Source organism: Gallus gallus, chromosome 10 (genome assembly GCF_016699485.2).
Source record: "Gallus gallus isolate bGalGal1 chromosome 10, bGalGal1.mat.broiler.GRCg7b, whole genome shotgun sequence".
Lineage (NCBI taxonomy): Eukaryota > Metazoa > Chordata > Aves > Galliformes > Phasianidae > Gallus > Gallus gallus.
Window position 1 is genome coordinate 17,837,643 of NC_052541.1, and position 15,789 is coordinate 17,853,431.

General features: G+C 50.3%; 2 protein-coding genes across 3 annotated transcripts; one reads left to right on the forward strand and one right to left on the reverse strand.

Moving 5' to 3' along the window:
• Positions 1-1,006: 1,006 nt before the first annotated feature.
• Positions 1,007-7,464, forward strand: LOC395368 (gonadotropin releasing hormone receptor). Its single transcript, NM_204653.2, has 4 exons — positions 1,007-1,094; positions 1,955-2,457; positions 2,714-2,915; positions 3,021-7,464. Exons 1-4 carry the CDS (start codon positions 1,082-1,084, stop codon positions 3,428-3,430), a joined length of 1,128 nt encoding a protein of 375 aa, NP_989984.2. The 5' UTR covers positions 1,007-1,081; the 3' UTR covers positions 3,431-7,464.
• Positions 7,465-7,890: 426 nt separating this feature from the next.
• Positions 7,891-12,370, reverse strand: PARP16 (poly(ADP-ribose) polymerase family member 16). Of its 2 annotated transcripts, none has more exons than XM_015292255.4 (6): positions 12,182-12,370; positions 11,629-11,766; positions 10,780-10,986; positions 9,511-9,682; positions 8,683-8,824; positions 7,891-8,550 (listed from the first exon to the last, which is right to left on the reverse strand). In XM_015292255.4, the coding sequence occupies exons 1-6, from the start codon at positions 12,362-12,364 to the stop codon at positions 8,406-8,408; spliced, it is 987 nt and encodes a 328-aa protein (XP_015147741.1). In that variant the 5' UTR covers positions 12,365-12,370; the 3' UTR covers positions 7,891-8,405. The 2 variants fall into 2 exon arrangements, with proteins under 2 accessions (XP_015147741.1, XP_015147740.1); XM_015292254.4 differs by having other exon boundaries at positions 11,629-11,790.
• Between the last annotated feature and the right edge of the window lie 3,419 nt (positions 12,371-15,789).

The window sequence follows — 15,789 nt, forward strand, 5'->3', positions numbered from 1 at the left end:
CTCCCCATGGATGTCCATGCCAGGTAAGGAGCCAGTGGGGACCATTCCCCCCCCAGCCCTGCCTGCTGTGGCTTTGGGCGCTTGGGGACAAGCTCCCTCCATCCCCATGGGCTGGCATTTTGGGGGTGGCTTTGCTTTTCTCTTTCCCCTTGGATGCAGAAGTGATGCAGGGTGTAGGATGCTGGATGTGGTCCCATAAAGGCTGTGTATGCCCTGGATCTCAGAGCTCTGCCATGTGCTGCCTTTACCCAAAGCCCTGGATGAGCCATGGTAAGCAGTATGACTCTGAAACCATAGAGGGGCAAAACAAGCCTCAACCTTGTGGTTTTTAAGCCCCCGTGAGCATTTAGTCCACTCTGGGACTTTGTGTGATCATAGAATCATTAAGGTTGGAAAGGACCTCTAATATCGTCTGGTCTGCCTACCACTAAAATGCTGAAATAAACACAAAAAATAATGAGATGGGAATTGGGAAAGCAGAGAGAAATTAGGTTATTTATTAAAGTGGCAACATGACCGAAGTTCCATTCTGGGTTTAATCCCTCCTTATGGCATTTCCAGGCCGGCACACACCTGAGCTCACCTCGGGGCTCACACGAACCCAGCCAGTGGCAGAGCATCGCTGGGTGCGCACATGGCCGTGTGGGCTGCGAGCTCCCGGTTGTCTGAGCAACAGGATGCTCATCGCCAACCCCGGCGATAATTAACTCATTTCCCTGTATTTATAGAAAACCGATGTGGTTCATGCTGGCACTGGTCCCCGATGGGGCCACGTTTGGCCACAACACCACAGATAACATCCTGAGTGCTGGCCACTTCTTGCCGTCCATCAGCTCCACTCCCACGGCTGGCTCATTAGGACTAAAAGTGGATCGCTCGTTAAGCCAGGAGGGCAGGGGTGCCCACCTCCGGGTTTGCTGCAGGGGATGTTTGCGTCGGTGTTGCCTTCTCCAGATGCCAGGGGCTGCATACGTCTCTGCTAATAGCAGTGAGCTGCCGGCTGCGCAGACGCACGGATGCTGAGCACTTGTGCTGCCTGACTTGCTGCAGGGACGGGCAGCATTACTCTTCGCTTCAGGGCATGTGCGTACCAGGTATGTCCCCGTCTGCTGGGACAGATCCACATGGACTGCAGTCGCTTGGGACTTTGTACTGCTGTTTCTTTTCTCCGCTTGCTTTTTGGGTGCTGGGGAGGGAAGGGATGGATGCAGTGAAAGGACTGGAGGAGGGCATTGGTGTCTCAATGCCACAGGCACATTGGGTGGGATGGACAGGTTGCCCAGGGGAACAGGGTGGGTGTCTGAGGCTCATTTCAAGGTGGGGAATGCATTAATTGGGTATTGGCAACCAGAAGGCTCTCAGGATGCTCAGAGACCTCCTGGCAGTGGGGAGCATTAATGCTTGTGTGCGTGAGAGTTCGGAGCATTTGCCCTTGAAATGCAAGCTGTCCCCAAGCTGGCTGTGCTCAGGAATAAAGGGGCAATTAAATCAAACCAGAGGCGTTCATCAGCTGGGCACAGGGGACCCAGCACTGTGGATGGAGGCAGACCACTAAGCGTTAACTTGCTAATGGGAAGCACTGCGGGGTTTTTTAAAAGGTTGAAATCTACTTGCAAAGGAAGGATGTGCCGTCCCATGGCTGCAGCCACCGCTCCCCAGCTGCTCTGCTGCCCTGAAAAGAGCTAAAAATACATCTGGGCAAGCGATTGCTATAGCTACAGGGGGCTGAGTGAGAGCTGGGGGGGGCACATGGGCAGCCCAAATGAGCGTCACATAGATGGGCAGTGGGCAGCTATGGCTGATTGCTGCCAGCCTGCACATCCCACCTTCTCCTGATCTAAGGGGAGATGTTGCACTGACTGATGCACTCACAGGCATGGGTTGATGGTTGGACTGGATGATCAAATTGGTCTTTTCAACCTTAATAATTCTGTGATCTCTCTCTAATTACCAGCTGCTTTAATCGAAGCTGAACCGCCCCACCACCCCACCACGGAGGGGGACACCAACACCTCGGCCACTCACTGCCTGGAGCACTGGGTCGAGCCCCGGTTCACAAAAGCAGCAAAGGTGCGTGTGGCCATCACAGCCGTCTTCTTCTTGCTGGCAGCGTGCAGCAATACAGCAGTGCTGGGCAGCCTGCTGAGGAAGAGGAGGAAGTGCCACGTGCGGCCACTGATCCTCAGCCTGGCGCTGGCTGACCTGCTGGTGACAGTGGCAGTGATGCCCTTGGATGCGGCGTGGAATGTGACGGTGCAGTGGTATGGTGGAGACCTTTCCTGCAAGCTCCTCAACTTCCTCAAGCTCTTTGCCATGTATGCAGCAGCCCTGGTGCTGGTGGTTATCAGCCTGGACCGGCATGCTGCCGTCCTCCAGCCCTTCGCCCGTGCCCGACGCCGCAATGGGCTGCTGCTGCGTGCTGCATGGCTGGGCAGTGTGCTGCTAGCATCACCCCAGGTAGGGCTGGGTAGCTTCCTTATGGGGTTACCGGGCTGGTTGGGTTGGAGAAGGGCTTCCGCAATGAATCCATCATAGCATCCTCCGGCTTCCTCCCAAGGGGAATGGAGGGGCAGGCAGTGATCTCCTCTCTCTTGCGACAGTGACATGGTCCAAGAGAACAGCATGGAGCTGCATGCACTGACCCCAAGCACTGCCTGGATGCAGTGTCCTGCCCCAGAGCTTCTCTGAGTTGTAATTTGGTTCTTGATTTCAGCTATTTCTCTTCCACGTGCACACGGTCCCAGGAGGGAACTTCACACAGTGCGTTACTCACGGCAGCTTCCGAGCACACTGGGAAGAAACCGTCTACAACATGTTCACCTTCACCACCCTCTATATCACCCCCCTGAGCATCATGATTGTTTGCTACGTCCGAATCATTTGGGAGATCAGTAAGCAGCTAAAGATCAACAAAAGTAAGCAGGTCCTTATGGTTCAGCAGCATTCTGGGATTCCCACTGCTGGTTACGTTCTCCTTGTTCTCTCACACCTCCTGCTGTCCTTTTGACTCTCTCCAACAGGTCTGGTAAGAAGTCAAAATGACCACATCTCCAAGGCACGCATGAAGACTCTCAAGATGACCATTGTGATTGTTGCCAGCTTCATCATCTGCTGGACCCCGTACTACCTCCTAGGCTTGTGGTACTGGTTCCATCCAGCCATGATCCAGAGGATGCCCGAGTACATCAACCACAGCTTCTTTCTCTTTGGTTTGCTGCACACATGCACCGACCCCATCATTTATGGACTGTACACCCCCTCGTTTCGGGAGGACGTGCAACTGTGTCTCAGGGGCATTGAAGCAGCCATTAGCCGGCATGTGAGACACAAACCCATCTCAGTCTCAGAGAAGACCACCAAGGATGGGGATGTCAATGGCCAGGTGACATCAGGTGGCTCCAATGGGACAACCGTTAACACGGTGTGCTGAAGAGATGTACCCAAAAGGAGACTAGAAGTGCAGCATCAGGGACTGCTTTGTCTGAGAGGATGATTTTGGAGACAAGTTCACTGACTGACTGTGGTGAGGGTGGGCGTATAGCCAGAAACCATGAACATTACTCCTGCCTGTACTCAGAGTGAATCCTCAGGTTGGAGCTACTCTCCCACCCAGCACAAGGAAGATGCTAGAGGGGCTGAGCTTCATTCATTAGAGCCTGACAAGCCTGAGGTCTTGTCCACTCTTCACCTCACTATGGCATCCAAAGCAGTTTTGGGGTCATTGCACGACTCCCTTCTACCCTTCTCCTCTCAAGCTGCCTCCATAGGGAGGGATGAGATGCTGTGGGGATGGAGAGGAACAAGAATGATAGAGCTGTAGTGGGCTGAGATAGGGTTGGAAGGGACACAGTAGTGTCTCTTCTCATGCAGGGGTGGTATGGATATGTCCTTACGTAGCAACAATCTGGGACACAGAGGTAACCAGGAGTGAGTATTTGGGTAACCAAAGGGGGAGAACAAGACCTGCTGCTGCCTAGTCTCTCCCAACTGGCAAGACTCGCACCAGGCTGCAACTGTCATCTTGCACATGGTAACAGAACAAAACCCACCTTTTCTCCTCCCTGCTTTCCCCGTTATCACTTGTTCATGTTTGCTTTGTCCTAACACCCACACCTTGCTTCTGCCCCAATCAGAGTGCATGCAGCCAGGTGCAGCTGATGACCCTGTGCTCCTAACGAGGACTGTGATGGGAAACACCTGTGGGTGGAAGGCTCATCAGCTGCTGTGGGTGCCAGCTGGGTGCTGATAGCCTTTAAATACACAGCACAGAGAAGAGAAGCTGCTAGAAAGGTCAGGGTGGAGGAAGGAAGGAGTTGGCTGAGCTCTGGTGAGTAAAATGGTTGTTTATTTTATTTTATTTTATTTTTTGCCTTTTTACCAACTTACCAGAAGTTTGTGGAGTTGGAGGTCTTTGTCTTTAGGCCTGTGTTGAAGATGTGAGTTTATTCAGCTGTGTTGTTATCTTCTATGCACTTAGGGATGATTGATTACTTCTTTGTGATATGCTCATTGTTGTTAAATGGTTTTTTTTTGCTTGTTTGTTTTGTTTTTGAAGGCAGCTTATTTGGAGTTGAGTGGAATTCTTTGGGGTTGCTTGTTGGCTGTTTTTTGTTGCGTGAAATCCTTGGGCCATTGAGGTGTTCTGGATTTGTCAGGAGGCAGTTCCCTGAGTGTTTTTGTGACTACTGTAGCTTTGAATGGGCACCTGGGCTTTATCACCATGAACATACTAATAAGACTCTTGACTTGTTGTGGCTGTGAATGTGTGTGGGGGAATCAGAGATCCCCCAGGAAAGCAAATATCCTTTGGGAAGCCTGGAGTGATGAATCCATGTTGGTCAGAAAGGACCTGGACTGGTCCCCCAGTGCCCAGCTCACAAAAACCTGGCAGGGTTTAAGCTAAAGGAGTGGTGTGGTGTTTGCTGAGCAGCTGCGGTGCCTAGGGTGATACCAGGCTGGGGACAGGTGTTGAGTATTTGCCTTTCCCTATGCTAAGCATTGTCTCTGTTAACTGCCCAAGGCAGGGAGGGGGGAAAAAAAATCAATCGAAGCTACAGGAGCCCAGTCTGGCTAACTGGGATTAATTTGAGCCCTTCAGAAAGCATCCAAGCTCTAACGAGATGTGTAATTGCCATTTGGTTTTCCTGGGCTCACTCCACTCAAGGTTAATTATGCAATGCTAACGGAGCAGGGCTTGCTGGTGCCAGACTGCCTTGGTTTGGCTGGTGCCAGTAGGAGTTTCTTCAAAGGCATTGGGAATGGGTTCTAGTGGGGAAGGTAACTTGCTAATCAGACCCTCCTTTAGCAACCCTGTCTGCAGCAGGGGCTTGGAACTAGATGAACTCTAAGGTCCATGCCAACTTATGCCATTCTATGATTCTTATTGGTCCTGCTGTATGGCTGAAGATCCCTATGGGGAGAGAAGTGTGTTGGTTGTTTGGTGAGCCTTGAATTGGTGGTGAAGTGCCTTTAATCTCTTAAAGACATTCTTCCATGAATTTCTGTTAAGTGGGAGCAAATGTGTCCAGACTTATTCATATCTAAGGCTGCTTGTTCACTCCTGTATGGTGTTAGGAGAGCTTGAAGGCCTCTAAGAAGTTTTTTCCCTTTTGGGAGGGACTTGTCACCTTTATGACCTATAGGTACGGTGGGAGAGCAGAAAGTGTTTGGGCTTTGAGATATTTGTAAGGAATTATTTCCTATGAGGGTGGTGAGGCATTGAGAGAGGATGCACAGAGAAGCTGTGGCAGCCCCATCCCTGGAGGTGCTTAAGGCCAGGTTGGGTGAGGCTTTGAGCAGCTGGTGAAAAGTGTCCCTGCTCATACTGGGGGGTTTAAACTAGATAATCTGAAAGCTCCATTTCAACCCAAACCACTTGGTGATTCTATGAACCATAGCACAATAGGAAAATTCTCCTTGGGATGCTGGGGAGGACACATACCTCAGTCCTTGGGGCATGGTCCCCAGGATGCATGTGGGCACTTTGTGCATGCTGTGTGTTATTCCCTATTGCCTCCTTTCTCTGGTGCTCAAGGCTGACATTTTGGCAAGCCCAGAGGGTGGGCAGCATGCCCAAAGTGACAGCTTTCATGATAGAAAGGGAAATGTCACTGGGGGAGTGTGCTGCCAAGCAGTGTCCTGCTCCTCCTTGCCCCACGTGCTTCTGCTTTCTGCCCTGGTTCCCTGCCTGCCTGCATGGCCTCTGCTGTGGCACTGAGGGACATGGCCCAGTGGGCATGGTGGGGGTGGGTTGATGGTTGCACTTGATGACCTTTGGAGGTCTTTTCCACCCTTAACGTTTCTATGATTCTAACCCACTGCTTCAGACACAGAATTTCTTTGTTCAGGAGGAAGCTCTCATTCGTTTTCCATTAGCATTTTTATAGCACTGTGTGTTCAAAGAGCCACACAAGTGGCTTAAGAGCTTACCGTGAACCTCAGGTTAATTCACAATATTGTTGGTTACTCAGCACAACACTCACATTAATTCAGCTGACTGCATCTCACCACGTTGGGAAGCACATGCTGAAATCAGCAGGGAGCTCAGAAAACAAGCACGAGAGTCGGGTATTAAGTATTTTGCTGGCCCACTAAGGTAGAATGCATTTATTTTCCCATTGCCTTTGAGATCAGCAGTCCCAAATGGGACTCTAGAGTTCTGGAGAGTCACCAGGACACCAGCGCATGGTTCCCTGCCTGCAGCTCCTCTCTCCTGTGGGTCTGGGTCAAACCTGAGAGTGGAAAAATCCACTTCTGGTTTAAAGCCAAACAAAAGCCCAGCCAGACATTGGGAGATAGTGCTGAGTGGCCACTATGCATTAATTCCTTCTGCTTATCCTTCACAAAATTCCCTATGCAAAGGAGCCTTCAAACAGTGCTGTGTTTCTTCCCATCTGTTCCTTCTGCCTGGCTGGTGGGCTCCCAGGTCTGTGCCTTTCCCTGCAGCAAAGCAACCATCCATCAAACAACTGCTGCTTCACCACCTCCTTCTCCAAAGGGCCCGAGATATCCCATCTGTTCCCAAAGATGTTTCATTTGCAGGCACACACCGAGGCTCTTACCAACACAATACCCTCCAGAAAGTACCAAATAGCTTTAGGATTTCTGCCTGGCATCCTACCTACCTTAAACCCATGGCACAATAAAGATCACGTGTTGAGATAGACCAGAAGCAGGCAAAAAAATCTCAGAAACACAGTGCACGCTTGTTTCAATCCACGTTCCTGGATTGAAATATCCAGCTACTGTAGTTGAATCTGTTGTGCAATAAATTGTTGGTTAATGTATACTTTAATTGCAGATCAGTGCTATAATTAGCACGTATGTTTTGTGGGCTGTGGCAATGCAGTGTGCTGAACCAGTGGGCATTATTAATGGACTGTAAAAGGCAATGGGGAATTGGACTATAATGTTCTTGTTTTGCAAGCTGTATGGTGAATAAATAAATTGGTCCTGGCAGCAAAATTAACTGGAATAAATGCTTCCAGCTCCATCCACCAAGGAGAGGGGTTGCTGTAAATGTCCTCAGAATTGAGTTAGGAAACATGATTGCCAGGTTGTTATTTCTGGCAATTAGGTAACAGAACAATGTTAGAGAAAGAAAGAGATTGTTGAAATATTTCATGAGTGGGGTTGGTAATCATGGACTCCTTTACTATGGATATGTGGTAAGATCTTGTTTTGGTTAGCCCCAACCAGGCGGCTGTGTGTGAAACCCTTCACCCTCTCCCTTCCTGCTGAGGAAAACAGAAGTGGAAAGCAGTCTGACAGCAAAATGCACATTCAGTACTGATGCTGAAGTGCCCAGCACTGCTTTTATATGCTAACCAAGGCAGGTCATGGCTGAGAGCTCTGATCCTATATGTGTTTTATGGAGGGGGGTAAAAGTCATTTAGTTTCTTCTCTTTTGGTTGCTGTTTTATTTCATGGCTTTTTTTCTTACAATCATTATGCTTAAATATAAAAATTAATGGTCAAAATCAAAGTCTGTTTTAAATGTGATCCCACCTGCATTGATACATGCTAAACATCACTACGAACAGTTTCTGAAAACAGAGACTCTTACATACAGAAAAATTCTCATTTCTACCTTGTTCAAACATTGCCACCTCAGTCTGACAGAAAATAATGACAGCAGAGTATTTCCACGCTTAGTTTTCATTAATTTTAAGTAACTTTCTCTGTGGACCCTTAACAATCAGTTCATGCTAAGCTGCACTGTTATGATCCTTTTCAGCTGTCCTGGGAGTCTTCATGAATCACTGAGTATTTCTGTGTAGAAATAATAACTGGAAAGTGCCAAGCATCTTTTATTTCCAGAGCTCTGGAACAGACGCAGTGTGTTGTGGGTTTGTTGTTATTAAGGCACATAGTGAAAACAGCAGTTTACTGTCTCAGAGGGCAATTCATCCCTCTGAGTAAAACATTCTGTGCCAGTAGTAGAGGAAGGCTGGTGAGTTGCTGGCCCCAATCACCATTAGCAGCAGCAGGTACAGCATCATTGTTATGGCAAAACGGTGGGTAGAAAACCAGGAGGACTGACCTGAAGGCCTGAAAAGGGAAAAGTGCATGATTTCATGAGATGCAAGTCTCTGCAGCTTGTTTCTGTTGCTCTTTCACAAATAGGGTATGTTTATCTATCTGTTTCACCGTGCTCATCATTCTAGGTGGCTGAGCTCTTACCTCCTGTGCTGCTTCTGTGAATATACCAGCAAGTACTTAACTTGTAGGAGCTGATTGTTTGTGACAACAAAGTATTTCTGTGGCACATCACCCCCTTCGCTGTTCTTCACTCTTGCTCTTTTTCTGTCTATTTCTTCTGAGTCTGCATGGGAAGGAGAAAGAAATGCTCTTCAGGGAACAAAAAAGCCTAACTTCCAAGTGGCTGTAAAACAAACAAACAACCCTCACATGCATGTACACACACAGGAGTGGGAATGAGATAATCAAAGATCTCAGCATTCCCCAGAATCCTTTAGCATCCAAGAATAGACCAAAAAGTTTGCTTGAGGCTATACCACTCCTAGTCATCCCTGGTATGGGTGGTATTCCAGCACAGAGCAGGGTGAGATGGAGGCGGATCACACACAGTGCTGGAGAGCTGCTCATGTTAACAGGGAGAGAAAAACAACACTGAAGGACTGAGCCCTGCAAGCAGAAAGGAGATGGACAACCTGAGCAGAGGCTTCTTAGTCTAGATATAAGGCAGTTCCTTTTTGCTACATTCTGATGCTCCTGCCCCACCATCTTAGGAATCGGGGAAGATAAATTTGTCTTAAGAATAAATGATGCAACCAAATTAGTGTCTTATCTTTCAAATATGCATCTAAAGAGAGGACTGCAAGGCTTCTATGTGTGTGTTTGAGGGGTCAATCAGAAAAGGAAGCTGCTGAAGAGTATCCCTGTGCCCAATATACTGCACTGTAAGACCATGTATGTGTCCAGAGCTGAAATAGAAATGGTGCTGAATGAGTACTAAACTGTTTGTAGTTGTTACTGCAACAGGCTCACCTTTCTTCTTCACCTGGCACTTGACATCAGGGTGGTCAATGATCTCACAGACAGCAACGCAGCTCAGGATGGAGCCCAATGTGCTTCGCTGCCAACCAAGGCCATGTGGGCTGTAGAGCAGAGCCAGGCTGAGGTCACTGGTGAGATAGGTGCCTTCACCAAACAGTGATGTCTGAAACAGAACAGAAACATATCCTAAAATCCTGCAGGGCAAGCTATAAACAGCAGGCAAGGGTTTTTTACAGTCTGGCTGCTCTGTTTCTCAGGGTGAATTAAGAAAGGGTTTTTCTACCCACGTTTGGCCTGGGTAGAAAAACCTGCACTGGTTTTGTCCTGGCACAACTTCCTGCCCTCTTCCATCCCTCAGATTAGCTGTTTGGCACAGCCCTTGGTGAGGACAGATTCATGTTTTCCCGGATTTGGATTGAGCTTGCCAGTGTAAGCATTTTATATCAACATGACTGCACTCTGTCAGGGGCATTGCACTGATTTATTGAGACTGCCATCATTCAAATAATCCAGCCTTCATTTAAATCCCTGCTTCACAGGAAAAGAGGGGAGTATGTTTCACTTGTGAATTCCTTTCAAAAATAACTGTTTCAATAACTTTGAATCAGAGGATTTGCCACGCTGACTGCAGTTATTAAGCCAGTAGATCCGGCATAGCTGAGGAGCCTTGTTCACAAAGGGCATCCGGGGGGGGGGGGGGGGGGGGACATGGTCCAGGTTGATGGGAAGGATATGCAGCTGTTGTGCCAGAGCTGCTTTACAGACACCAGAGTCCCAGGTTCCTCTCTGTTGAAATCAGAACGGCTGCAAATCCTCTGGGATATTTCGCTTAGCTGGGCCACTTAGAGAGGGATCTATCTGCAAGTGGCACCTGAAGCTACTTGACCTGACCCTGCAGCCAGGTGGGGAGAGAATTGTGTCCTCTGGGCTGCTGTCTTGTTTCTGTGCACAGGCATGTTCCAGCTGCAGGCTGCCAGAGAGGCTGCTATTTCCAGAGGCATTATACCTCCTTACAAAGGAGCAAAGGATAGACAGAATTCGTCACGCTGGAGGAAACTATTTCATGCTGCTTCCCATTTTCACCCTTAGGCTGGAGCAGAAGATTGAAAGCAACTGTAGGCCAAGGCCTACACTGAAGTGAAAACAGGGCTGGCTTGTCAGCATGCTTCGTGCTGTTAAAGGACTGCATCCAGTCCAAGTGTTAGTGGCTGCAGGTGACCAACAAGGGTTGGTGCCCATAAGGAGCACCAGGAGCCTCACCCTGTTCAGATGGCAGTGCAGGCCGTTGTGCAAAATGGAATGGAAGTTCTCCAGGCGGCTGCCATGGAAGGCATAGATGAGGTCCTGCTCACCCCTGGTCTCAGCAAACTTGGCATTCATTTGATCACAATATGTGACCTCAAAGAGGAAATCCGGAGCAGGAACAGCAGCACCAGACATCCCCGTGAGCTCCTGGATCTTCTCATACTTGAAAAGAGGAACAAGAATGTCAGTTCATGGGGTTGGGCCATTCACTGGAAATCCTCTCTCTCATCCCTTCATCCTTCAGACTGCTTTATGTATTTTGATCACACCTCCCGGGTTAGAATTCAGTGCTCCTGGGGAGAACAAGCATGTACAGTAAGAATTTTGATAGGTTTTGCTCTCAACTGCTGTGAGGACATCATCATTCCACTGAGCTGTGCTGGCTGCTAAGATGACCCCTTATCAGCTGATCTTGGAAAAGATGTGAAAAGAGCAGTCGTTTTCTTGCTACCCATCCCTATAACTATTTTGATCCCTGTTACAGAAGTGCTCTTAACCTTTCCGTTTTTGGGGCAAGCACACATGATACAAACTTGTCTCTGAGTAAGAAGCGAGGCCCAGCCCCGCGAAACCTGAGCAGGACTATCTTGGTGTGCTACAAGCACAGACATGCCCTGGTCATGGCAGCACCCAGCTGTACCCGCTGCCAACCATCAGCTACTGACAGCACTAACTTCCACTCGTTTTTCCTGAAAGCTATTAAAAAAAGAAATCCTCTCTACCTACAGGAAAATGGTGTTGAACTGTCAAGCAAAGCTGCCTTAAAAGACAAACTCTAGTGGGCTGTTTGACTTCAGGCCTTACCTCCTGCTTCTTAATGCTTTGTATCGTGAAGGTCTTAGGTGACAAAATCCAGCTTAACAAATCCCAGGTCCTTTCCTCCGCGCTCGGGGCAGCTCCCAGGAGCTCCTTCAGGCCGGGCAGCGCCTCGGTATCTGCAAGCTGACAACAGGAGCTCGGTCCGAGCTCCTCACCGTGACCAAACAGAGACCTCTAGTGGAAACAACCGCGTATTTCGGCCCAGCGGGCTGCAAGCTGAGAACTGGCGGTGTTTATCGGCAGCGTTTGGGCTGCACACGCAGGGGCAGGCGGAAGGGAAGCGGTCCGCATGCAGGGCCGCGGTGGGGCGGACGCAACGGGTTGGGTGTCGGGGAGAGCCGACCCTTCCGACGTTGTTTTCGTGACACAGATGTAACAACTCCGGGGCACCGCGCGGCGTTCCCACTGCGGCTCGAGGCGCGCACCGCGAGCTGTGCCGCCCCCCGCCCCACGGATGGGGCCCTCCCCGCCCCCGGCTCAGCCCGCGCCCGGCCCCGCTGCGGCTCGGACGGCAGCGCTGTGGCTGCGTGCCGCTCACCAACGCCTCGAAGTCCTTGGAGGCGGCGTCGGCGCCGCCGTAGCGGCTCGGGAAGGGCCGCAGCACCGAGTCCCGCCTGTAGCTCTGCAGCGCGGCGGCGAACAGACTGCAGCGCAGCTCGGCGCCCAGCGGGTCCCTCCGCACCGCCTCCCGCACCGCCTCGCCGAGACGCGGCGGCCCCATCGCTCCGACGGAGGGGGAGGGGAGGGGAGGGCAGAGCCGCGGCCCTTCCGCCTCGCGGCGGCCGCTCCGCCCCGCGCCGCTTCCCGGCCCCTCCCGCCCCGCGGCCCGGCGCTCACCTGCTGCGGGAACGGCCCGGCGGGGAGGGCTGAAGCGCGGCCTGGGGGCAGGCGGGTATCGGAGCGAACGGAGCGAGGACTTCGTTCCCGAGTGCGGAGCTCACGCGGTTTCTTAGCTACGCGAACGGCTTGCGAGCATCGGAGCAGCGTTGGTGTTTGAGGGCAGAGCCCGATGGATCCCAGGCTGAGCGCGGTTGCATCACGTTGAAAGCGATTTCACAGCGATACATATATTGGCTTGAGCCGTGGGTTCGCTCAGCGGCTTTTATGATTAGTGAATCTTTTAATAAGAGCCTCACGAGCAGCTCCCATTGAGCTGTTGGTTCCGAGGAAGCACAAACACGGCAGGTCGGGGCTGCTCTGAGGGCAGCATGGGGTGGGTCAGCAGCCTGGAGGTGCTGTGACTGAGCACAGACACACACCGCTTCTAAAGGCTGCCTTGGTTTACCTCACTCAAGTTGCTGGATACCTACACACATTTGTCTCTAAGTCCATCCGGTGAGCTCAGTGCTGGCTTTCCCTTCTTGCCATGCTGGACGTGATTGTGTGGGTTTGGGGTGAAGCTTTGAAACGTGGACTCTGCCCCTTCCACACACTGCAAACCCACACAGACTCCGTGCATTGATGGAGCTTTGTCTGAGCAGCACAACTGGTGCATGTAGGGTCATTCACATGACTTGAAATTAATCCCAAATAGACCTAAAGCATTGCCGGCAGCGTAATGGTTAATGGAGATGCTGAGAGCATTGATCCTAAACTGCTCCCCACCTCTGGGATTTCAAATGGACAGAGCTTCCATTACAGCGAGCTGGGCAATGACAGCTATTGATGAGATAACAAGTTTGCTGTGTTGAAGCCAGTGGAGAGAGCTGTCCGCTCACATTCCTCTGCCAGTGGATGAAACCCCATTTTACAGAGCAGCCGCTGTGCTGGAGATGAAGTATGGAAAGCTTTCGGTGCTGCTTTAAGGGCAATGCATCTGCGTGTGCTCTATTGCTGCAGGGCTGGCCGTGGCTCTGGCAAGCAGCTGTCCTTCTTCTCGTCTCTTTCTTTTCTCAGACAAGTGCCCTTCAAACCTATTTACCTTTTCCCGTGTTGTTTTTTTCTAGATAGGAAAGCTGCCCTCGGTGCTTTGCTGCAGCTCGGTGCAGAGATGGCTTTGTAAGAGGGTCACTGCCAGCACAGCGGATTGAATAGCACCGCTGTTCTGCTCCTCATGAAACTGAAGATCTGATTATTTAACGTAGGCTGCAATAAAAATAGTTTCTGGTGTCGGTGGATGCATTTCAGCATAGAAACGGGGCTTAAATGTCTTCATTTAATTCCAGTGTGTTTAAAATTGATCTCACGGACCGGAAAAGAGATTTTTTTCCCCTCCTTAACTAGGGCCTGTGAAGGAAATTAATAGAGGGAAGGGAAAATAGAAATACAATACTACACTCAGTAAAACAAATGCTTATGGCTGAGGGCTTCGTTACTGGCTGGTAAGGCTGGAAAAGCCAGCTGTATGAGGTATGTTTTATTATAGAATTAACCTTGACCCAGGGTTCAAAGAGAAAGGTTAGCTGGAAATAAATCAGTGGTACACCCAGGTCACTTCAAAGAGCCTAAAGCTGAGCTTGAAGATTACATGCTGTTTGTGTGTATGCCGTTGGAAGGGAACATATGGTAAAGATAATAGAAGTAAACTATTTCTCTCTTTTCCTCCCTCTCATAGGGTTTAACACCTTTTTGTCCTTTGCCTGTAAGGGCTGCAGGGGATGGTTTGGCTCCCTTTCCCCCCAGAGCAGTACATGCACTGTGCAGATAGTGACATATTTCAAGATTTACAATGGCCTGATTATTTTTACATTAATGAGGAAATCTGATAATTACCCATTTTAAAGCAATTGCTGAGCAATAGGAAGTAGTCCACTTGTTAAAAGTAAACATAAAAGCAAGCTGCATCTATCTCAGGGCACTGTACCTTTGCTAGATCTGCTTCTTACAGCGCTCTTTGATCTGCCATGCTGGGAAATGAACGCAGTGGGAGGCTGGAGGTGGGATATAGAGCAACTCATCTCTGGGTCATGGGCTCCGATGCAAGGCAGGCGAGGAGGCGGCCTGCAGGGCAGCATGACAGGCAGCAATGGCCCTTCTGGGCCAATGCTGCTGGAGCTGCTTTGCTGGCAAAACGCAGCAGCTCCATCAGTCTCTCTTTAGTCCTACATTGCCAGGCTACAGCACGGGGTGATGGTGTTTGTTGTGGACCTGAGTCCCTCATCTGATTACAAGTGCTTGCAGTACAGCAGCACAATGCTCCTTTGAAGCTTGCCCAGTTTGCCCCCCCAGGCTGCACTTGGCAATGCAGGTTGGCCACCAGTGCTCCTCCATGGCTGCTGCTCCTGCAGCCAGGGCAAGGAGATGTGGTGGGGGCTCAAGGAGGACCAAAGGCGCTGGATGCTGCTCGGATTTACAAATGGGACTCACGTACCTGTCCTCAGGTGGGATGCTGCCCAGTGGGTTGTTAGAGTAGTGTTACAATCAGAAAGACCGATGCAGTGGAAAGGCAGTAGAGGAGTGAAACAGCAAAAGGGACTAACACAAATGGGATGGTGTTACAAAGGGAAAGTACTCACCTGTCTCTGAGGATCCAGGCTCACAAGGAAGCTCCCCGAGAGAGGGATCTCCAACCAGAGATCCTTCTCCTGGGGCAGTCAGCCCTTAAATGAGGTCTAAGAGAGGTGCAGCCAGGATCCACGCCTTCCTATCCCACAGCTGAATTGCCTTCACCTGTGCTCCCAGGGCTGACCGGTCCTTTCCCCAGGTGCTCAATCAGTGGGTCAGGCCGTGACTCCACAGTTCCCATGCAGGTAGTATGGTTGGGCTGTGGCTGGACTTGATGACCTTGAAGGTCTTTTCCAACCTGAGCAATTCTGTGAACCCCAGGGTGATTTCCTTCATGTATTGCTTTCTAGTGACCCTGCCCCAAAACCTGAATCTGAGCTGAGAAGGAACGTGGGAGAGAAACAGAAATTAAATGTGAGAAGTGAAAAGCTCAGGGATTGTCAGTGCTGGGGAAGGCCTTTGTGTTCAGTCTTATGGTTCCAAAAATGGGGATTTTGCTGCACCTTGGCTGCGTCAGATCTGAGAGCTGGTTCTGTTTTCCCTCACACCAGAAGCAACTGCCAAGGTTTATCTTTGTGGTTTTTTGTTGCAGAAAGGGAAACAGGAGTGTGAAAGGTCCAGAAGCCTCGTGTAGCTCTGGCCCGAACCACGTTGTGTGCAATAGCAGGTTAGCTGAACCGTGGCCAAACCTCACTCTGCGCC